This window comes from Protomyctophum bolini (assembly GCF_963924005.1).
Source record: "Protomyctophum bolini genome assembly, chromosome: 13".
NCBI lineage: Eukaryota > Metazoa > Chordata > Actinopteri > Myctophiformes > Myctophidae > Protomyctophum > Protomyctophum bolini.
This window is the reverse complement of record NC_137874.1, coordinates 31,391,412-31,416,471: the sequence shown is the minus strand read 5'-3', so window position 1 is coordinate 31,416,471 and position 25,060 is coordinate 31,391,412. Positions and strand designations below refer to the sequence as shown.

General features: G+C 42.6%; 1 protein-coding gene across 1 annotated transcript in view; it reads right to left on the bottom strand.

Moving 5' to 3' along the window:
* LOC308326781 (1,4-alpha-glucan-branching enzyme-like) overlaps positions 1 to 25,060 on the bottom strand; it is a 142,452-nt gene that overhangs the window by 90,503 nt on the left and 26,889 nt on the right. The window contains exons 3-4 of the mRNA XM_080779810.1: positions 17,130 to 17,245; positions 1,824 to 1,949 (exon numbers count right to left, since the gene is read on the bottom strand). Coding sequence (XP_080635936.1) covers positions 1,824 to 1,949; positions 17,130 to 17,245 — 242 coding nt within the window. The remainder of the gene's footprint in view (positions 1 to 1,823; positions 1,950 to 17,129; positions 17,246 to 25,060) is intronic.

The window sequence follows — 25,060 nt, the reverse complement described above, 5'->3', positions numbered from 1 at the left end:
ACTAGTGTCAGGGAGACAGACGGCTAGCTAATGTGTGTCAGTTATATAGCTGTCTGTCTTTTCGTTGACGAACATTTTTCGTCGACGAAAACAACACTGGTACATGTCTTGTCTTAGTGACGGGCCTATCAGATGTCTTGTCTTATTGACGGGCCTATCAGATGTCTTGTCTTATTGACAGGCCTATCAGAACACTGGTACATGTCTTGTCTTATTACGAAAAATGTTCGTCGACGAAAAATGTTCGTCGACGAACATTTGAAAATGAAAACGAAAACTAAATGAAAACTAAGCTATGATGACTGAAACTATGACTAAATATGATATACAAATATTTTGTCAACAAAAATAAACTAGACTAAAATGTTCGTTGACGAAAAATGTTCGTTGACGAAAAATGTTCGTTGACGAAAAATGTTCGTTGACGAAAAATGTTGTAAAATGTTTCACAGATCACAGCGAATCAGGCTGGAAACATATTACACCCGGAACGCCACAGGTGTCTCAGTGAGTAAACTACTTAAAATCTCTATCTAAAGCATGTTGTGGAGGTTGTGTTATGTTGTTGTATATATTTTGTATTATAGTCAAGGCAAATTCATGAGCTGGTTAATGATCCGAGATCCATGTTGGAGTAGAGAATACGATTAAAAAAAAAACATACGAGCCACACACACACACACACACACACACACACACACACACACACACACACACACACACACACACACACAGTTATAAATTGTTATGCATAATTATATTATGCATAACATATACGGTGAGTGTGTATTATGGAAGTGACAATAAAGAACCTTGACCCTCATATTTATCCTCATCCTCACTATCACCATCATCTTCAATACGATCATCAATTCTATTTCTCATTTCATCCATGTCAATCTGATAATGCCTTGCGGGGAAAAACAAATACATCAAGAAGCCAGGGTGTTTTCACAGCTGTCAGAGAATGTTTAATCTCATTAGGTGATTCATGTCTGTCTGTGCCCATACCAAAGAGAGGGGAAGAAAGATACTGGGAGTGTAACGGTTACTCGCAATAATTAATTTAATTGATTATACAACAATTATTGATTTTAATCAATGATAAATGGAATTGCAGCCTTAACAGATACAGCAGCGATGGGAGAATGAGAATGGAGAGAGGGGACTAAGAGGTGAAAGAGGCAGAGATAAGGAAAGCTTTCTACACCCCATGCAGGGCATCACATCTGGTGAAGCTCATGAGAGTGACGAAAGCCAGATTGAGGGAATGGGCCCACAGGCACAAATGAAATGTTCACCTGCCGTTCAGGTCCATGCCATGCATAGCGGAGGGGTTGAGCTGCCAGCGGCAAAGTAAATTCGCACCACGTGCATCGCAAGTAGTTCAACTTTGTTGCACCTTGACAAGTTGGCCACTTGTACTTTGTTGTGCACCGGTGTTGTGAGCCGAAAATAGCATGAATGCCACCTAACTTTTTTTTCTTCCTTAAAACCGTATCCCCTAAAGCTAAAGCTATCCTCTAAATACCTAATTCTATTTCTAAGCCTTATCCCAACCTGAATCCTTTCCTAATTGTAAGCCCATCGCCCCACAATTATTTTTAACCATGGAAACATAATAATAATAATAAAAATATAGAAAATGAACGGTTTTCCAGCAAAAATGTCCCTACGATATGTATTATTGTAGGGACAATAGGGATTATTAACTTTGTGGGGGACATTTGGCCCTCACAAATATAGTAATACAAGCTTAAACACACACACACACACACACACACACACAAACACACACACACACACACACAATGAATACACACCAGGAAAGGTCGTGCTGGGTCCCAGTGTACCCACTCATAGGTCCTCGAGTCCAACCTCTTGGTGACGTATCTGGCCCAGGGAGAGATCCGGAACAGCTCCTCCCCCTTTGATGTCACCACCACCAGCTGAGTGAAGGAGAAAAAAGGGGACTCAATGACAAGCTTGGCAAGAAAGTGTCTGCTCAAAACTAAACATGCATCTAAAGAAACAATGGCAGCTCATCCTATTATATCCTAGCAAAAGTCTGTCTGTCCGTCTGTCTGTCTGTCTGTTGTCAGCCTATGGTCGTTAGCCTTCCACCATACCACTCCGCCCCTCCCCATTTTAGAATTACACCGTGGTCGCTGTTCCCTGGCAGCCATGGAGGCTGCAGAGCTACAGCAGAGCAGCATGATCAGACTCACGGGGAAGAGTCCACCCAGACATGGCGCATACTACAGTTATTTGACACGTTTGCAATGTTCGAACGATATAACTTCAAACCAATCGCGGGTGAAACAGTGCAGCCATCGTGGTAGGGGGTGCGTGGCAGACAGCCAGCTCACAGCCTGGTGACGCACAGTTACAGATGTCCTGTGCAGTAGCCATAGGCTACTGCACCAAATGCGATACAATGAACAGCAGGATACAATCGGTTATTGATTATCGATTATCTGTCTATCAGCAACACACGCTCTTGCAATGACGGCTCGCATGTGCGTCATTCAAAATCCCAAGACCCCTGTCCAGGGCGCTGCTGCCGTGTCAAAACCAACTGTTGGACACGTGTGTGTGTGTGTGTGTGTGTGTGTGTGTGTGTGTGTGTGTGTGTGTGTGTCTCAGACACACAGACGTATTTGGAATGCTTCTATTACATCGCATTACTCACACTGTACCTAATTTGGCGTTCATCTATTAGATAGATATTTAAATTTCAAACTTATTAGCACAATTCTGCAGATATAACAACACAGCTGGTAGTTCATTGATGTTCATCAATTCTTGTTTATTATATTTATTTATTCTTTATATTCATTTTGCAATTTCATAAATTATCAATTTCTATTAACTCATATTAATTGTATTCTCTCTAATTATCTATTTCTATTATTTTAAGCTCTCACTGTACTGTATGTGTACATTACAAATGACCTGAAGCCTGGGAGAGCAGTCAGTACTGGTGCCATTTTGCTTGCATTTGACTAACGCAAGCAGAATGGCAAAGAGAATTCAGAATTGGAAAAACAGTATAAAAAAAACCAAAATGGGAGGTGGAACAACATCTGTAGGTCACAGCAATTAGCAACAACACTTGTAAATGACAACAGCAGTGGTCTCTCCAGTGCGGCGATGAAGCGTTGACTTGAATGTGAGGAATGTCACCAACGGAAATGTCACGACTACATTTCACTGTCATCCTGATCTCTTACCGGGCAGCGGAAAGTCAGCGCCACCGCCACAATGAAGGTTTGTGAAGACTAGCTTACGCATACTTAAAATTACACATGCTAATTCCATCAACCTTTTTATAGTCATACCCTTCAATCATGCCTACCATCCATATGTAATCAATCAACAACAACTCTCTCATTCATGTTCCCACCCAACCAGGGGTTGCCATGATTGCTGATATGTTTACCTACAGGATGTGATTAATAAATTATATTAGCCTTTAGGGGAGTAAAAAGCCTATAATCAATGGCAGTGTAGTGGAGGGAATAAGGAATGAGGTGCAGAACCATAGCCACAATCAAACATAGGAATACTATACTAGACAAATGGCATCAACATTGAAGCCTATTTTTCAGTTGAACATATAATTTAATCAATTATTGGCGACCCCTTCGACTTATCAGTTAGCCTTGAGGGTCAAACACACATAGTACTCCTACACATATTTCCTCTGACCTTAGGATTTGAGCAAATAGAATTTAGTTACAGTCATGAATATGAATACATGCACCAATACGACTAGCAGAATGATTTTTACTGCATGTTTTCACAACTTAACATTTTGCTCAGTCAACACAGCACTTACAGTAAGTTATGCTGTATTTGTTGGTCAAACTAAATATATTTTGTTAAAAAACATTAAAGATTGTGATAGCAATCATTATAGTGTTTGTTCAGTAACATAATTTGACCCACTTATTTACACCTGTAAGCCTGTGACGTGTCCATAAAGATCCATTGACAAAATGATTTGTCATAGAGTGAATTGCTTCTGTAGTCTATCTGTTTGTGCAACAGTTTTATCAGTCGTTTCTCAGTGGAGACATCATGTTTATCTATTGTCTTGGTGATATGTTTATCTGTGCTGTGTTGTGGGTGTTTTGAACAAACTGTGAAGATGAATATCCTTCGGGACAATAAAGATTATTTCTCAAATCTGTGACAATGCCATATACAGTACCAGACTATGTAAAGCTATGTTGTAGTCTCAGAATGTATTGCTTTACTTCTTTATGTAGGCATAGGGGTGCCGTGCCATTTTATCGTTCCAACTCCGCATTATTCGGATGCCGCGTTGGTCCAACTCGCCCCATTACTAACCCTATCCATAACCTAACCCTATCCAGTATCCACATGTGAAGCCACGTATAGTCGGAATAATGGGATGTTCGATGAGCAGTTGCCGGCATAGGTTGTGTGAACACCACAAGTCAGAATCTATTTCAAGTAGCTAATTTGTGTCAATATTATTCATAGTTATGAGTGCAAATACTGGATAATACCACTGAATGAACCAGCATAAACATTTTATTTTTCATTGCATTGGTCAGCCCTAGTAATGCAGGATGAACATTTAAAGGGAGACTTCTGTGCAGTGGCCGTTACTGCACTGTTCCAGTTCTCAAGTTCAAATGAGAACAAATCCACTGACTTTGCAACACTGCAGTGGGTGAATCAATTCAAATGCTGCAAACTGGGTTGAATGGGAGGATTAAAGTAGGTGTTTAGGAAGAAGATAGATCTTTATCGAATCCCTGGGGTCGTCAATCAGTACAGATAATTAACTGGAATGTTATCACTATAGTTATGGGATTAACCTTCACAATCACATGCATGACTGCTAACACACTGGCTCTCAGGCAGCACACTGGCTGTGCTGAGAAGGTTCCAGAGTCAAATGCTCTGTATGCTTCAGTGAGCCTTCATTATCTGCTTTAGCATAAGGTACACTGGACTAGCTGGCCGGATGGACAGAAGGACAGCAACTACCGTACTGTACTACTTCTGTTGTGACTTCTAACATAATAATAATAATATCCATTGTAACGATACTAAGAACCATGTGCCTTGCATTTAGCAAAGTAACTTAAAACAAGGAAGAGGGGGTTTAATTACTTGAATACTAAAATAATAATTATTTAAAGGACAATGCACATTTTGAGCATTTCCAAAATCTAATTATTACACGAAGTTGCTGCTTCAAAGTACGATCAAGTAAACATCCTTCAGAATCAGTTTATGGGCAGTTACTGTCCGATTGTACCTCCAACATAAAAACATACAATGCAACAGATGACAACATGAAACAAATACTGATAACTTCTTAAAACCACAGTAATTCATAATATAAACAAAATACAACACAAAACAGAGGCAATGAATAAACATGAGGTAGAATAACAGCACATAGACACTAGGGGAATCTACTAAACGATAAACATTTCTGTCAGCTATGTTTATTTATAAAGTAGTGCAACAGCTGCAGGGATGAAGGACTTTTTAAATCTTCCAGTGTTAACAGCTTGGTGTGTTAAACGATTAAACCATCGATCAAGGGAAGAATGTGAAATTCACTATGAGAATTGGATCGATTCTGCAGAATAGCAGTTTGCCTCATGCAGTAGCAGAGAGGAGTACTGCACATACAACTCATATAGACTCTTACTGGCCCACTTTACAATCTTTGATTTTCAAAGACAGGTTCTGAAAAACCATGCCACAAGAGAAAGATAGAAATAATGCATGCAAACAAAAGCTTGATAGAAAAGATTCAGCATGCTTTATCTATGTTTAAAAAATAAAGAAAAAAACATGCTGATTGAAAACTCAGTTTTGAATCAACTGTATTCAGCTTTAAGTAGGAGTCATCATGAGTTATGGCATCCATTATTGAAATAATGTGGGAAATAAATTAGTGACATCTATCTATAGGTCTATTATAGCTTTTAAAAACGCACAAAATCTTGGTGTACATGTACATAGTATTTTAATATTGCATAATTTTCCATCGGGCACAAATTAGCCGCCGGCTACTTGTCCAAAGAAAAACAACACAGTGGACTACAGCCAGCCAGCTATGGTGACAGAGAAACTAACCCTAACGACTGGATATGCCTTATGAAAAGACTGGATATGCCTTATGAAAAGACTGGATATGCCTTATGAAAAGACGTCGCGTTGCAACGTGAGAAAGTTAATGAAGACCGGCGAGTGGGGGGGCTCGTTACCATGGATATTATGGACATATTTATATGGTCGCTAGAGAGAGGGAGATTCCATTTATTATCATTGTACAGTACAAGTATAGTACAGTACAGCGAAAAGTATTTTCGCATCTCACCAATAGTGCAAACATGTACAGTAGTACATTAGTACAGTAGTAAAGCACATATGGGCTAAGCAGTAGTAATTTAAATAAATATGCTACGTAACATCGGTATGCTCGACAGTGCAGCGTGACATTGTTTGTAGAAGTACTCACTGTATATAGAATCCCATGTGTGCATCCCTGCGGTGCAGTTGGGGCGGATATATAAATAGGGTTGTATAATAAATGCGGTTGGATAATGGGTGGATAATAACGTGTAGATCCAGGTGTCTCTAATGGCCCAGGCGGTGGCGTAACCGTCTGGGCACCCGACTGGTAATCCAGTCGCAGTGTGCCGCGGGTTCGACTCCCGAGCCCGACACGGCCTTTACTGCATGTCTTCCCCCATCTCTCTCCCGTTTCCTGTCAGCCTACTGTCTGTCCCTTCAAAAAACCAATAAAAGGCGTAAGCCGCAAAAAAAAAAGGAAAAAAAGGTGTCTCTAAGTCTCCCACTGACATAAGTACATTTCTGTATAAATATGTGGGCACTCACCATGTAAGAGAACAAACCCTTGTGGTGACTGGTGAGGCAGTAATAGAACAGAGTGAATCTAATAGTTTTCCAGGAATGTGTAGGCCTACGTGGGTGTCAGCGTCTGACAATGGGAATAATCTGTCGTTGACGTGAAACAATGTGCCAGATGATGCAAAACAATACGCTTGAACTGTCTGACAGCTATCAGTGGACCTTTGGCTTTGTCAGAGTCCTGCAGTACTGGAGCCATGTGCTCCAGGACATGTCTCAGGGCTTTCAGTTCTACACGCCACTGACAGCACTGTGAAATGACAGCCACCTCACTGGTGTGAGAGTTGGCTGGGTGAACTGAACTTCACTTGGGGCTCATCCAACTGTTTCTGCAATTCATGCAGCTTGTTACCTCTGGCAGCAGAGTTACAGAGAGAGAGAGAGAGAGAGAGAGAGAGAGAGGCCTAAAATCCTGCTGAAACTTTTTCACCTGTTGGACTGTTGGTTGCGTCACTAGCAGCAAGAGCAAGACGCTGCGCTGTGCAATGCTCCCCTACCAACTCTGAGTTGAATTCCACTCCATTCCAACTCCTTGGCGGCATCCTGTCACAACAACAGCACCATCAGTAGAATCTGCTGCAAGTTTATTTTTCTTTCTTTTTTTCCCCTCACTATTTAAATTATTCTGTCAGCAATTGTTTCACATCCTCAAAAGTTACTCAGTTTTCAGCACCCGGAAGAACGGTCTACTTCCGCATTGTTTCAATTTGGACACCAACAATTTGTGTCCAAGTGCTCAATGTTAAACCCCAGCTGCACAGGGTTTCCTCCTGCAGATCCAGCTCTGACCAGTTGGCCAGCCCTTCTGGGGCTAGGGAGCAGGCCTCAATAGAATGTGTATAACAGGATGTTGGCCCGGTTAGCCCGCCCTCAGCCCTCCACTACCTGTGGTGGGCCTATGATTTAATTCCCACTATCAACAATGTATACACATTCTGAATGGCCAGTGCTGACAGATACCGTAGCATAGCTCGGAATCTGTTCTTGAGAGATAAGTAGCTGAATGGCTAGTATTACAATTGTATTATCTTTTTAATGTATACATTTTTTTACTTCTCAGGATTCCAATTCAAAAATAGCAAAATATAATTAAATAATTAATTCAATTAAATAATAGCGGAAATAGCAGATCTACAAGTTCAAAACACGCCGCATTGCGACACGTTTTGAACTTGTAGATCAAAATTGTTCAAATACAGAGATAAGATGTTTCTGACCGACAGTATATGCAATGTGGCCCTCTGGAGTGAGTGTGGAAATATAGAGGCCCTCACCATCATCAAAGTTGCCCACCCGTGATCTATGTAATGCACATTACATAACTAATGAGTTATGTAGGGTACTTACATGTATAATGTACTTACATAACTGTCTGCGGACTCATCCATTATTAAGGTTAACGCAGGACTTTTTAGCACAACTTTGTCAACATAATCCACGAGTATACTTGTGGAGCAATAGCTTGGTGCCTTTCTGACAGACCTTTCTCATTAAGGTAGCTTCCATAACTATAACTATTTTGAAAGGACACTCCGTCTCTCTGATGAATTTAACCCGATGACCACTTTTTCAATAAGCCAATTAGTTTTCCGCTAGAGTAGGCGGTTTTGAGAAGCCCCTTCATTTCCTCCTTAAGGTCATTTCTGATTTATACCCAGTTGCGTGCAAGTGTTGTGCATTGGAAATAACAGATCTACAAGCTCACAACATGTCGTGCTAAGACTTGTTGTGAGCTTGTAGATCTGTTATTTCCGCTAGATCTGCATCACACTTTCTTTTCAAAGCGGCTGTATGAGAAATGCCTTCCGAGTGGCGACTTAAAGTTTTATAACATTGAAAGGCACGGCCATTGTACAACTCAAAACTCAATCAGCTAATTTGATAGTTGTTAGTCTATACAATCTGGTACAATCAAGTTAGGCTGAAACTAGAATACAAAAGGCAGTATTTGTTGAGAATCACTGCACCAAAGCATGAGTTCATTAAGTTTTATGGAATGAATGGATATTTTCTGGCATTCAACGAAAAAAGTCCATGTTTATCCACTGGCGCACCTTTCGCCATTTTGTCTGGGAGGCAATACCAACAAATCTTGGTTCCAAAATGTTACTGCTACACCTTGTGACAGTTCAGTCTGCATTAGTGAAACATTTCTACGATCTCCCATAGCCCGGCAGCACAATGACGCCATCCTCCTGTCCACTTATCTGTGATGGCACAGTGATATGTTAAGCTCCATAGAAAAAGAAATGGGAAGCAATGTTAAATATAACTGTAACAATACCCGAGCTGTTTTTCTGTGGGTGAGGATACTTTTCATTATGTCATTAAAAATAGATATGTGCAGAGTGGAAAAACAATTTATGAGCACAGCGTTCTCATGAAAATAGATATGTGCAAAGTGGGAAAACAATTTATGAGCACAGTGTGCGAGTAAAGATTACTAGTGCATACTGCATACCGTAATCATTTCAATCCAGGACAAAAGAGAATTTGCTCAAAGTAATTCAGAGTTTTTGGTAATCAGAATTATTTGACCCTCCCCCCCGCCCCCAAACCCATGACTTTTCATAATTAAAAGCAATTCTAAAATTGTCAAGTTTGAATAGTTGTCATTACGTAATGTCTCTGAACAGCATGTGCACAACAGAGGACGCGAGTGAGTGTCTGTGTATGTGTGTGTGTGTGTGTGTGTGTGTGTGTGTGTATATATATATATATATATATATATATATATATATATATATATATATATATGTGTGTGACAGTGTGTGTGTGTGTGTGTGTGTGTGTGTGTGTGTGTGTGTGTCCGCGTGCATGCGCATGTCTGGTACACACCACTTTCTGATGAAAGAAAGTCCTGACTGATAATGACACTTGAATTTGTAGTGGTGGATCTAGTTCCTGTACTGATGTGTGAACGTAAATATAAATTATGACCAGTGTGCACGTATCGAATCTATATATATTTTTTAATGTGTAAAACATGTGTCTGTGTGTGCATCTGTGTGTGTGTGTGTGTGTGTGTGTGTGTGTGTGTGTGTGTGTGTGTGTGACGTGCACGCACACACACACACGCACGCACGTACGCACTGTTGACACTTTGAAGCTCCTGATGAAGTGATGGCACTTTCGGAGGTGATTACTGAGGTATACGACGAAGCCTGGAGGTAAGCCCATAACCATCATTATTACTGGGAGAGGAGGCAGGTGTCAAACCCCAAGACAGACAAGGCAGACTGACAGACATACGGGAAAAGAGCACAAGAGGGAAGGAGAGGAGCGTGGTGACCTTTATGTGAGGAACACGTGGAGAGAGGAATGATGGGGTGTAAAAGGGGAGGACAGACGAAAGAGGAGAGGCGCTTTGGAGGATCGGAGGTGATGGACCAAGGGATCAAGATCCATCACATCAAAACACACCCCATTTCTCAAATGTCACTCCCTCTCTGAAACAGAGTCAGTCTAAAACACAGACAGACCGTGAAAAGCATCGACCGTGGCACACTGACTGCAGGAGTACCACAAATGGGATGTGAGAGAGTAATAATAACTAAGTACTAACTACGGTACTTAAAATTTGACCGTAATGTTATTATGAAACATTGCTCATTGGTCTCTTTATGAGACCTGCTATGGTGTGTAATAAACAACTACTGTAGCAAATAATTTCTATTATTTTAATGAGCCCTGTTGCATCACTTTCACGTTACCGTAGCACTGGAACAAAATACAGTAATGTCCGACGCAGACGCCAGAGAGAGGGATGACAGTACTCCTCCTGTCACTAAAAAGAGTCCATGCTCCCGAGAAATTCCTCCCCAAATACCAAAAAGAATGGATGTGTCTTTCACCCCTCAGTATTACTGAACCATGCATTTTGCAATTATAATGTCAGCCACCACAGAGCTACAGGTAATATTAAAAGATGAACTTTTAAAACTTTCCTCAGAGGTGAATTCAATTCAGGTGTCAAAGCAGCACCCGCAATGGGAACATGCCTCTGTGACTGCTGTGGTGTACGAAGCCCGGGGTTATACTGCGTGGCGAGCATTGTCTGATGTACAATAGCTGCATTATATATTCAATTCAGGTGAATCTCTATGATAAACAAGCGTGCTTACCATGTTGTAATACTAGGCGGTGGCTTATTGTTGAGAAAATTCAGCCACACCAATAAATCAGCACAGAAGACTTAACAGCATCGTATTCCTGCCATGCGCGTCAGCGCACGAGTGTGGTACACTGGTCATTTCCCCGAGGTTTGTCAGGTCTGCATGGTGCACACTGTGAGTTCTTTTCCAGGACTGCGTGATATGATATCCACTCCCACTCCCCATCCACACTTATGCTTATGCAACATCCAAAAACAACTGCAGAGGATGCTCTTCCATTGGAGATGGGGAAATCGCAGCTAGTATGTACCCTGTTGCTCTCTAGTATGTACCCTGTTGCTCTCCATCGGCACCGCGGTACAAACTGCTTGTGTGTGTGTGTGTGTGTGTGTGTGGGGGTAGGGAAGGGGGGGGGGGGGGGGGGGGCTTATTCCTCAATAATTGTGCAATGTGCATAATGCATAGAGTCAAGACCTTATGACTCTGTTCAGCACTGACACATGCACATATAAATATTATACACCTACAACCACAGACACTATACGGATACGTGTACACAATCTCACACACACACACACACACACACACACACACACACACACACACACACACACACACACACACACACACACACACACACACACACACACAGTCCACATAATGAGAAGTACAGGAATACCTTGTACAAAGGATATAAACACTGCCAGTGCAGTTTGACAGTGGGAGAGCAGCCAGTTACAACGTGCATGGGCGGCAAAGTATCGTTACATACAGTACAGCTGACATGTCGGACACAGGGCAGCAGACATAAATCATGGATAAAGGAAACAACGCCTCCTCCAAATTGAGCGGCTTCCTATAATGGCTGAAACTGAGCAATACCTCGCTAACTGCTTGGCTCTCCTTTTGGAAAGGCCGGCCATTTGTAAGCCCCTCACAACCAACTTATGCACATTCCCTAGGCTGCCAAAGATAAAAACTAAAAGTTTACATCTGTAGCCTAGCTGTGAGATGGTCTGCATTAGCTGCTGATACTTCAGCACTTTGGTTAGAAAGGCTTCTTCCAGGCTATAGTCAAAGGTACAGCCGACCTCGAGAATGAACACGTCTCTATGGTTTTCATTTACAACACACACACACACACACACACACACACACACACACACACACACACACACACACACACACACACACACACACACACAATCAGTGTATAGAATATATTGTTTTAGTGAGCAGAGAAAACAGCAAGGAATAATAAAGGATTTCCTGTGTACACGTCTGTGTTGCAATATATCAGCTACCCAGAATCCCACAGTACTTCGAAAACGCCTCAGGATCAAACACGCTCACGATGCTTTGCAAACATCCCACAGCATTTCCACATCTCTCGTTCTCTGCCTCTCTCAAAGTCACCCAGGCTTCTACTTGTCCTTGATTCCGTCTCTTATTCACAGATCCTTGTGTTGTCTTGCCTTCTTGGCATGCTCATGGTGTTCTGCACCATGCAAAATGTACAACATTCGTGTTGATAAAGCCAAGTTCAGTAAGCTACGTCCCAATAGAAAGGCCAGCGGTCGAAGACTGTGTGAGTTGTACTTCTCAATTTTGTTTGTTCATGGAGCGCAACTGGTTTTATACAGCAACACATACCGTAGCTACAAGACGTAAACATACCGTAGATAACAAATACTACAATACAAGACATAGGGTTGGGCTTGGTTCAAAAGACTGAGAAAACAACAGTGGTCTCACATTGACCCTCTCAATCACAAAAAAACCTATACAAATAAAATAAAAAAGTTTGTTTCAAGGCAACAGTATATATACATTCAATACCAATATAAATAAAAACAGAGAACAATTCAACAACCTTATGTAAAAACAAAGAAGAACTTCACCTGCAGCCAGAACATCAAACGGAATTTTGTGTGTTGTACTTATTTGAACTCCATCATCAAACATGAAACATCATCTGCCATCTACCCCCTGGCCTGAGTTCTGCATTATCAATGTACTTGTACCAACTACAAATAAAAAAAACACCTCAGTAATTGATGGACATGAATATTGAAAGCCCCCAAATACATATATACTTAAAATCAGGAATCATGCCACTTCACTTTTATCGAACTAACCTGAGTGAGAGTATCCGTTTGGATCGAAGATGACTCAAAACAAAGTAGCTCATATTGATTTTCAGGCTGGCAAAGGTCTCTGAGGACTGTTGAGAACATTCAGACCTCAGACTAGACACTCTCACTGTCTGAGGAGAAGCAAGTGGTGCATCGCAATATTTAACCACATGAACCCTAGGGTAGCTAAACTAGCTATTCCGTCATTATGTCATAATCCTGCAAAAACAGCCCACGAGGTGGGTCTGCTGTTGTGTTAAAGTATCAAAGATATATTCATCCAGCAGATAAACAGAGATACAGTGTCTTAGCCAGTTTCCAAAAAATAGCTGCATACCGGTATGTCAATATTTAGTGATGCCAAAGGCAAATTCAGGTAATGACTTCACTCCAACTGTAAAGGAAATAATCAGGTTTAAGTTTATCACATGCCAAGAAGCTGAAAAACCTTGCCAAAAATATACTGTACACAAAGATCAAAGCTGAACACAACATTCAGTATAGTCATCATTACCCACGACTATACTATACCATGACATCAAACAGGTCACCTCCTATAAATATCTAGGAGTGCACATGGATTGTGATATAAACTGGCACTCCCATGTGACAAGTATGTGTACAAAAGTACACCAACGCCTTCATTTTCTCCGTAGGCTCAGACTTTTTGGTGTAAGTAGAAGAGTCAATTCTAAGGTATGGTATCACCAGTTGGTTTGGAAACCTAACTGTAAAATACAAATCTGAGATCCTTAGATTAGCCAAAATGGCAGGGAAGATCATGGTATAAAATTGTGTCTCCTCCCATGTACTATACCCTGAGTATTGGCTCTTGCCATCAGGTAGGAGGTATGAGGTCCATGCGTGCAAATATAATAATATATAAAGGTACAAGCATTCCTTTGTCCCTCTGTCAATCACACTCCTTAACAGAGTCCTTGCAGAGGGCAGACAGGGTAGGGGTCGAAGATTATGAGGTGATGTTCTTCCTCTTTTGCACTAGGTATGTTGGTGTGTGGTTTTTTAATGTTGTACGGGTCACTGTGTGCCTTTGTTGTCTTGAATTGTGTATTCTTTTGTATTGTGTTGTATTGTATTGTATTGTATTGTATTGTATTGTATCTGTATGCTGCAGTACGTATGCATTGTAACATCTTATAGATTAATGGCAGACCCTTACATGTTGCCACAACTTGTTGTTTAAAGCTCCATCGATCCCTGGTTAAGATTTGGGTTATAACAATTGGATGTTAGGACTATTATCCCTCCCTTTCCATCACGTCCTCTCTCTCCTTTCACCCTGTCAGTTGAAGTAGGTCAATAGCAAGCCCAGTGGGAAGGTAAACACAAACAGCAGTACATTCCATGGCACCAGGCAGCTCCTCTTCCCTCCATTGATTATACCTTGATTACAGGTATAATCTATAATGCACAAATTGTCTGCACCTTTTCTCTCTGCCTTTGCGTGTTGGCCTTTGTTCCATGTGGATCCTGTAACATCCAGCAGTGGTAATGCTCTTAATAAAATACAAATAAAACTCTGGGAATATCATTGACATTATCACACGAAGAGTGTAAAGCAATTTTGACCGTTGAACAACACACAGCATGCAAAAAAACGAAGGCTGATGGCGCATCGCCTGGTGACGTTTTGTCAGCTTTGTTGACCCCGGCAACGGCCACTGTGCAAGGAGCTTGAGTGTAATAAAGTAATACTACTATGAGAATATTAATATACTAGGATTAGAGATGCACAACATTACATTTATGACCTAAATCCAATCTCTGGTTATTTGCAGTGTCATGATATCGGATATATTACATATATTATATCATATTTATATTGAACTTGATTTTTTGTTTTGCTGGTGAAAGTAGATGGTAAGCCAGCCAACAGCTGACGCTCTTAAAGAGAGAGAGATAGGCATCAACATCGGTGAAAATAATCTGGATTATTTTTAGACCGAATCGATACCAATATGGCATTTTTATAGCCGATATGGCCGATTTCGATACGCTAGCGATTACATTGTGCATTACATTACATTACATTGTGCATCACTAACTAGGATCCTTGCAAGACAAATGTCTGACTGTCCAGCATGATGATGTTGATTTGACTTATCATATATGTCATTCATTATAAAATGCTTCATATGTGAATTCCCGTATTAGAACTATAATTAAGCATATCATAATGCATTATATAACAATGTTTATAGTTATACTATAAATACCAGTAAGAGGTTGAGTGCACACATCCGCCTGAGTGACTGCTGGGCGAGCGCTTTGGCATGGGGGGTCAGATCAACATATGGAATGAATTCTGTACTGGCCATATATGGAGCGTGTCTTGAGTGTACAGGGTTTGATGAGATCAGATCAACATATGGAATGTCAGAACAGATCAGCTCCATATATTGAGACATTAAATATACCGGCTGCCAGGCGTGACTGCACTAATAACATATATGGTGACGTGACGTGTTACAAGGCATGACATATCGACGGACGGACGGACGGACGGACGGACGGACGGACGGACGGATGGACTGACAGGTTTTGCAGGTTTTCATCGTAACCTGCGACCTACAGTCGGAATAATACAATATGTATTATAGACATGGGCTTCATAGGAAGTGTTACCAAATGTTTCTATCACAGAGGCAATTCCATGTACACGCAAACGTACCTGACAAATAAAAAAACTATTCTGATTTGAGAGAGAACACTGCAGTAGATTTTTACAGGTACCGTTAGAGGACAGTTGCCAGAGAGACACAGGAGGGACAGCGAGTGCATTTTGCCGCGGCAGATGCCGCTGCCAGTAAATGCACTCGCTCCTTCTGGGAATAGGGGCGTGGTTTTTGCCAGCTATACCGCTGTGCTGTTAGTCTGTGACATGGATAAGGTGACGACAAGGGGAGAGGCAGACGGAAGTTCAGCAGTAACAAGGTTCGTACACGAGAGCCAGCATGTCAGGGCGTCAGGTGAGAGAGCGTGAGTGAACGAAAGACAGACAGGCAGGCAGGCAGGCAGTCAAGAGGGCAAAGAACTACTGTAACAGAGTGAGAGAGAGAGAGAGAGAGAGAGAGAGAGAGAGAGAGAGAGAGAGAGAGAGAGAGATGTGGTGGGGGGGCAGAGAGGGTTGCTAAGAGGTTAAGCACACACACTTATACCCACGGTTAAAGCCTGCACCCTCCCATATTATCCCTGCCCTTACCCCCTGCACGGCCACATGCCAAGAAATCCGATTTGCCAACTTTAGGAAGCTGTGTGTGACAGCCAATTACTGGGGAGAGGGCTCCCAGCGGAGTCACCTCCTCACCTCACAGCCAAAACACCTGCCTGTCAGACAGTCATGGAAGGCAGAGAGATGGAACAAACCAGAGAGACAGGGAGGAGACTAGTAAAGCTAGCTGGAGTGGTTCACACATTTTCCTGCATATTTTTATCTATCTATATATTCCTCTTATTTCTTAGTTTGTTTTGAATGAGTGTATGACGTCATACAGTTCTGCATTGTACTCGTTGTCAGAGTACTTAACAGTAGTGCAGTACCCATAGCACTTAGAAGCCAGTCTCTGATGTCAGTATATGACGTCATTTTGATGGCATCTCATAAAGTATATGGGCACACAGGGACGCGGACACAGAGACAGAGAGATAGAGATTTGTGGATTTTCAATTTGGGACGGTGAGTTCTCCAAATATGCAGGTGACACGCATGGATTGCATTTATAGTTAGTTAGATTACATTATTTGTTCTTTTTGTCTATTCAAATAACCAGTTTCCCCTCAGTCTCGTCTTATCTTAATGGTTGAGTTCACCGGAGCTGTGAATATGTCAGCTCACTCATTGTAAGTTGCACTGTATAGGAGTGCACTTTCACTGCAGAGTCAGTGTGCAGAGTGTATTCTGTACTAGGCTGGCACAGAAGGTACCCACCTTCAGTTTGGTCTCATGTGCCACAGCAGGAGACTTGTCTGTCTTGGGAGGAAGGTACAGTTCCCATTTGCCGTACTCCTTCCTGGTGTATGGGTGAGAGTGGCTGTCCCATCCATCTAGTGAGATGGAGAGAGAGGAGAGTGAGAAACATATTACACTTAAACAGTCTCAGGAAGAGAGAGCGGGGGAGAGAAACAAGACTAGGTGAAACCTAGTATGATTGGACAGCAATGGAATAAGTTGTTTCTAACTTTATTGTGTTGTCCATGACATATTTAAAGTATTGTCAGTGTATGACCTCGTTACAGTATATTTCGATAACTGAGACAATGGCCATTAACTCTTCAGAGCTTACGGTTTAGTCACACTCACACAGAACAATATAACTCACAACTTTTGACTAAAGGGGTCTAAAACTATGTACAGTATAGGCTACCCAGAGAAAGACGCCTCATCTCTGGAGCCACATGCTCTCCAGTAAGCCTGCAAACTTCTATACTAAAAAAAGCTAAAATATCACAACACAACGTGTTGTGAGCACAATGTGCAACATGACACATTGTGAGCTTGTGGATCTGCTACCCGTAACCCCCCAGCATAGTGATTCTAGGATTCAAGTGTTTAAAAGCCTACATACTGTACTTCACTGACTCCCCCATGGGTCTATGCTACCGCTAAGCCCCCTCCTTTTTCTCCCTGTACACCAAATGTAGCTGATCTACAAGCTCACAATGCGGTAAATTGCGACATGTTGTGAGCTTGCAGATGATCTATTGTGGCAGAATGTTTGCTCTAGAATAGGGATGCTATGATTCACGTGGTGAATTTCAAGTTTGCTACAGTCTCAGAGTGTCCCAGCCATGCCATCTCCTTGACAGCTTCCCTACCGTCTCTCCTAGTAAAGAAAAGAGTGTTGAGTGTCCCCTCAATGGCTGTGAAATGCTGTGGGTGGTCCCAGACTGCAGCATTCACATTTATGTCTCAGGAAATTGTGTTTGCCAAAATACAGCCGGGGAAAAGTACACAACATTAAAAAAGTACAAATTAAGTACAAAAGCAGAACAACAGAAACACAATCTGAAAGTTCCAATCTACAGAGAAAACCGTTTTGTGTGCAGAAAGCTTTGACACAGTGGTTCTGTTAGCGGGGATTAGAAGTTTTCTAACTGTAGAGGAAGAGAAGCACCAGAACAAATTAGTCAGACATTGCACACACGCGCACGCATGCACACACACACACACACACACACACACACACACACACACACACACACACACACACACACACACACACACACACACACACACACACACACACACACACACACCCTTGACAAATGGAGCTGTAATAAACCAGTACATTTTACACATCTTTAATACAGCAGAATATAAAACACTTTCAAAAACACTACATCAATCAGACATGCCTGTGTGTGCATCCAAGCGGGCATGTGCAAGTGTTGAGTGGTGTGTGTGTGTGTGTGTGTGTGTGTGTGTGGCAGTGAGTGTGTGGCCGTGTGTGCACACACAGTACAGTGTTTGTGAAGAAATACATTTTCTGTCACAGTCACAGACTTTTGTCATTTATTGTACAGTCTAGGTCTTGTATTTCTATGTTTTGTTCCCTGGTCTAGTTTTCATGGTTCTATGGTTGTTTTATCCAGCTGTGTCTCATTTTGTAATCAACCCTCATGTGTATATCAGTCTTGTTCCCCAGTCAGTGTTTGTTGAGTCATTGTATCCTGTCACCTGTTTCAGTCTGTTTTAGTTATTTCATGTTCACCTGTTTAAATTTAAATTATTTTAAGTTTAAATTAAAACACCATTTCATGGTTTCCAACACTACATGCCTGGCTGTCCTGCGTTTGGGTCCTTACCTCACCGACATATGACATTTTCCAGCAATAGAGCCAGTCAAGCTCTGAATGAGGCTAACTGAAATGACAAAATGGTTAATACATGAGTCACTGGGTGGTAGGTAAAGGCTGGGTGGTGGGCTATAGCCTATAGGTTGGATGGTGGGCTATGCTATGGGACTGGTTGTGAGATAAGGCAGTGGTTTTCAAACATGTTGTGCCCAAGACACCAATAACTAAAAGTCAAGTCAAAATCTCAAGGCATGCACACCTGCATTCATTTCGGTGCAAAATAGCCTCTATAACGTGTTATCACACATATTTCAATTTATCAATGCCAAATAAAAAGTTAAATTATAATAATTGTATTTGGAAATAAGTGCACACAATGTAATAATATGCTGTAGTAACTTTTTATAGTTATTTATACAGTATTGCAGTAATAATGAATCTCAAGGCACCTGGACTTGGTTTGGGAAGCCTGGGCCTTAGTCAGGCAGTGCAACACTGCTCATTTTGTTTTGGAAACAGTGACAGCTCCTTGGATAAAATTGCAGTACTGCTGCTTTATGTATTCAATATACTGTAGTGTGCAAGGGGGCTCAGGGGTTGAGCCAGTGTGTACACAGTAAAATCCTGTTAATTTCACCTTGAGAGTGTACTAATGGAACCAAATGGACCCTCACGGGTCCACAGGATTGGAAGTTGTGAGATTTGTGTGTGTGTGTGCGTGTATAAATATATACAGTGTGCGTGCGTGCATGCATGGTGTGTCCAATGCCACTGGGAGTCTGACTGTCGGATCAATAGTGAGTGAATTCATCTGGAGAAGGAGGAGCAAGTCTTGCCATCGAGCCAAAGTCGAACTTGGACAGAAGGAGATTGCTTGACCTCTTCTCTCGCTGGACGCGCCGCCGGGCCACATCAGTTCTCTTGCTGGACGCGCCGGGCCACATCAGTTTGTCATCCATAATCTGCTTCCTCGTGCTGTACTTGCTCCCTTCTCACCACCCCTTCTCCTCCTCTCCTCCTCATATCTCCCCACTCCGGTCCGCCGCAGCTAGCTCCGCGGTTACAGTTCAGCGCAGAGGACGGCATAAATGAATAGCGAAATGAGGGACTCGGGAGGGGGAATGCGGAGCGCTTTCGTCCGGGCCATTATAGACCTTCCTCGCCTAGCGACGCCTTTTGACAGCAGGATAAGGAGTGCAGAGAAGGGCGGGGGGACGGTGGTGGTGGTGGTGGTGGTGGTGTGGGGGCCCCTGCCACATCCCTCCTTGCCGGCGCGTACAAATTGAAGGGGAAATAATATGCGGCGTGTCAAAATGCAATCTCACCCCGTTTACACCAACGCTTAAGCCCTCCGTTGACACCACTGTCTTGCCCAGAGAAGCAGAGAATTAAAAAGACGGAGAAAAAGGGGGCAGCGGAGGTGGCGCTGGGGGGTGTGGGGGGTTGTGGGGAGAGAAAGGACACCATATGAAAGATGTCAGCGGACGGAGAGAGAGGGAAGAGGGAAATGAATATGAGAAGCAAAAGGAGCGAGGAGCAGCTGGTAATAGGGGTATAAAGAGAGTAATCTCTGGCTGGGGCAATAACATTTAGCTGTGGAATGATGCGTGGATGGCACAGTAGGATATGCGCACGCACGTGTGTGTGCACACAGACACACACACACACACACACACACACACACACGTAAAAAAACTACTTGCACTAATGCATATTACATACATGTACAGTATAGTACGCTGTACGCACACAGGCACAGTATATGAAATGAAATGAAATAAAACACACACACACACACACACACACAAGACTACATACAGTACAGCACTGTATCTAGTCAAACACTTGCAAGTTGGGAACGCATGCCCCACCCGGGGGCACCCACAGTACCCACAGCAGTACCAGTAGGGCACCCATTATCTTAGTACGTGGCCCAGCATGACATTTCACACTCCAACAATATAAGATAATAGAAGACTAGAACACTAGACTGGTTCCCGTTGGGTACCGGTCAAATTGGGAACAATGCATGCAATACCCCTTATAACCATTGTCAGAGTACCTATTGTAACAATATGTCTGTCTGTGTCCCTTTTGTAGCCATATGGAAAAGTCCCTGTGCAGTTGTAACTAATCAAATGGCAGGTGTGGGGAATTCAATAGGTGAGGGGAATTTGCAAAATTTCAGCTTAGGCTGAGGTTGCCATGGCATTCAATTGGCTCATTTGGGCCACGACTAGAGCCTTTGGTACAATGGGAGTATGAGTCAGATTGATTGTTCTGAACAACCGTCAAACCAATCGACTCCACGCCAGGCATGGGACTCCACCGCAGACCAGGCGACCAGACTATCCTGGATGTTCGGTTCTGGACAAGCATCCGAATTCCGTATTCACACATGACTAACACCATCCCTGGGACATCAGCGACTTATATGACAGGACTTTGGAATCAAATTGGTTGGACCGGTTGCCCGAGTTATGCCCAGGAGAAACGCACTCTCACGCGCACACACACACACACACACACACACACACACACACACACACACACACACACACACACACACACACACACACACACACACACACACACACACACACACACACACACACACACACACACACACACACACACACACACACACACACACACACACACACACACACACACACACACACACACACACACACACACACACACACACACACACACAGGGTTCTGGAGTTTATCGATAGAGAGATGTTAATTATTTTATGTGTGGTGGAACTGGAGAGAAGGTGGAAAAACAGCTAAAGATTCCCATGATAGCCCACTGATGATGATCAATGTTTGCCTGGAGCAAAGTCACCTGGAGATCAGAGAGAGATCCTGCCTTTAACTGCACCACACTTAACCCTTCCTGTTGTCTGCACTTTCACTTCTTCACAGTAAAACTGTCAGTTAATTTAACTTTAAGAGTGTACAAACATAACCATGTGTACAAATGTAATCCAAATGTTGGATTACATTAACATTTTACAGGTTGACATACTGTACAGTACGATGGTATACAGTATAGATGGCTAGATGCGTGTGTGTGTGTGTGTGTGTGTGTGTGTGTGTGTCCTCATGTGTGAGTGGGGTCTCGTTCTAGGACACTTCAAAGGGACATAGTGGTCATGGTCCAAGCAGGTACTGCTGTCCTTGTATTTGGTTGATATTGTGTCATTATAAAGAATCTCTGTGCACCACCTCCACCCCCCACCCACACCCCCTTCAGTGGTCACATGATTGTTTCCGCATGCATTTGCACATGACTACACACACACACACACACACACACACACACACACACACACACACACACACACACACACACACACACACACACACACACACACACACACACACACACACACACACACACACACACACACACACACACACACACACACACACACACACACACACACACACACACACACACACGGCTCCGTTGGGACACAGGGAGTGTTAACGTGGCCTGAGGCAGCAGGCTTGCTGCTTAATAACCCCGCCTGGGGCCTCAACCTGACAGAAACACACTAAGGCATGTGCACACGTATTCACACACATACACAGGTACACCATGACATAGACACACACTCAAAATAGAGCTCTAAACACAAACAGGATTACAAATAAACTGTCTTTGTTTTCGCACACACTCGCAGGCACAGTCTTTGTTTGCACACACACACACGCACGCACGCACACATGCATGCACACACGCACATACACACACTCTCTCTCGCCTCTGTACTAGGCATGTGCATCTCGTCTCATCTCACGATTAGATACGCATCTCGATGCACTGCCAGCGATATGATACTTTAGCGATAAATGGAAACTCCTGGCGATATGATGCGATTCACCCTCTTCCCGATACGATGCGATTTGATGGCGATTCAATTCTGGACATTGCGATACGATACGATACGATATGATACGATGTGATTTGATGGCGATGGCGATTCAACACAATAGATTCAACACAATATTAAAGCTCTATTAATTTCCCAAAACATGTAAAAATGTCAATTTAAATTCAAAGCAATTTATTGTTTTACTGTAGGTTAGTATTATAGCTCTGCATCTCAAACAACCCAACTTGAATTGTTAGATTACTAATAATCATAGGCTATAATTATTATATCTCAAAGGTCAATTTGAGGTTTTGAGTATAGAGGGTTCAAGAGATTAAAATGTAATAGCCTATCGCTCATCAATTAATGTTACCAACATATAAATAGAAAATAAACAAATAAACAAAACAAAAATGACAGGTCACACTCGTAGTGCTGTCAAACAAGTCTATGTCTAGTTTAATCTGCAACAGTTTTATAATATAATTGCCTATGTATAGTGGGGGTCCCTGCTTGATCTCTCTCACTCTCAGCTAAATGGTCCTTGGCTTGACCTGAAAAACATTGAAGACCCTGGCCTGCATGTATTATTAACGTTTTAAATACATAGCAGATGTACACGCTCACAAACAACGCGTCTCATCCACGCCCCGCTTTGAGCTTGTGGATCTGCAATTTTAGGCGTGCGTCACTGTCTTGCTGCAGAATATAAATAAGGCTTCTATCCCAGAGAACAGCAGGGGAAAGCTGGACAGTGGAATGTTGTGAAACGATTGTAAACTACTTTAAACGCAAGCAGTACACCCAGCTGTGGCGTTGTTGTTGTTGTTGTACACGTGTGTGCAGACTGCAGAAGCTTTATTTAATTACAAATTGATGATCGCGACGCAGATTCGCGTCGGAGAATCAGCAAGAACAGCTGTGGAGTGTGGATCATTAGCAGCATGCAGCGCTACAGTGAAAAGTCAACTGATCGACGGACAAAGCTCCTTGGACAGCTATTTTATGAAGCTAAAGGTGGTGCTTCTCTTGTTTAATGCGTGGGTCACACTTCTGTTAGTCGTGGGTGCTCTTTATAGTCTGTTTGTTGTCTCACAGTCTCAACGTGTCTACTCTGCACCGTCGTACGGTAGCTTCTGTTCACTGACTGTGTGTGCGCTGCGAGACCTTTTTTTTCTTCCTTTTCTGATGGTACATTCAATGCGCCTCGGAAACACAGGATAGGGTGAAATACAACTGGTAAAATCCGGTGCAACCATGGATTTTACTGATGCAAGCACTCCGCGAACGATGCATCGAGATTTCACCCGTCAATTGTATCCGATACACAGTGAATGAACCGATGCACTCGTCGCACACGTCTGTATCGATACGTATTTGATTATTTCCCACATGCCTACTCTGTACAGTGTACACTCTCAGGGTTAAATTAACAGTCAGGATTTCACAGCAAAAGTTCCAGCAAGAAACCAAGTCCTCAGAGCTTTGATGCGGATCAAAACAGGGAGAAACTGACTTAATATATGCACTATACCTCCTGTGAATATAAGCAGATCTTATGTTAGGTCTATTGAAAAGTAAGAAGAGAGATGAGAGAGGACACCATTTCAATATCTCGTCATTTCTGTCAACTCCAAGCTAATTAACTATGGATATAGCCAGTCTGCTCACAATGTGTCCGTTTCAGCACATTGTGAGCCTATAGATCTGGTGTTTTCCGCCTGATGTTTGATGGAGAAACACTATGCTGTTTAAGAGGCTAGCCCTAGCCCTATACAGTAGGTCAAAGGCACCTTGCTGGCAGCGGCTACGGAAGGGAGAGGATGGAACGTCTCTCATGATCCTAGTAGTAGTGTTGGGGCTGTTGGGGCCTTTTACGCATTAGCCTGCTTCGCTTTCATAAACAACTGTGACAGGTTGTTTGGGGCGCCTGTTCGGCAGCGAGCGGAACTGGGAAGGAGAGTATGTTCTTCTGCATGAGTTATGCACTTATGCACACGGTGAAGCTCCTCACTGTCAGCTTTAAAGAAGCGGCTGGTGACTCCATGTGTATGTGAGGAGACGCGTGGTTGTCCCTAGTCCCTATGCCCTCCCCAAGATCAAACAGTAGGGTTGGCAGTGACTACACACATGGGGGGATATTGGCAATATCCTATGTTGGGAGAAAATGAAAACA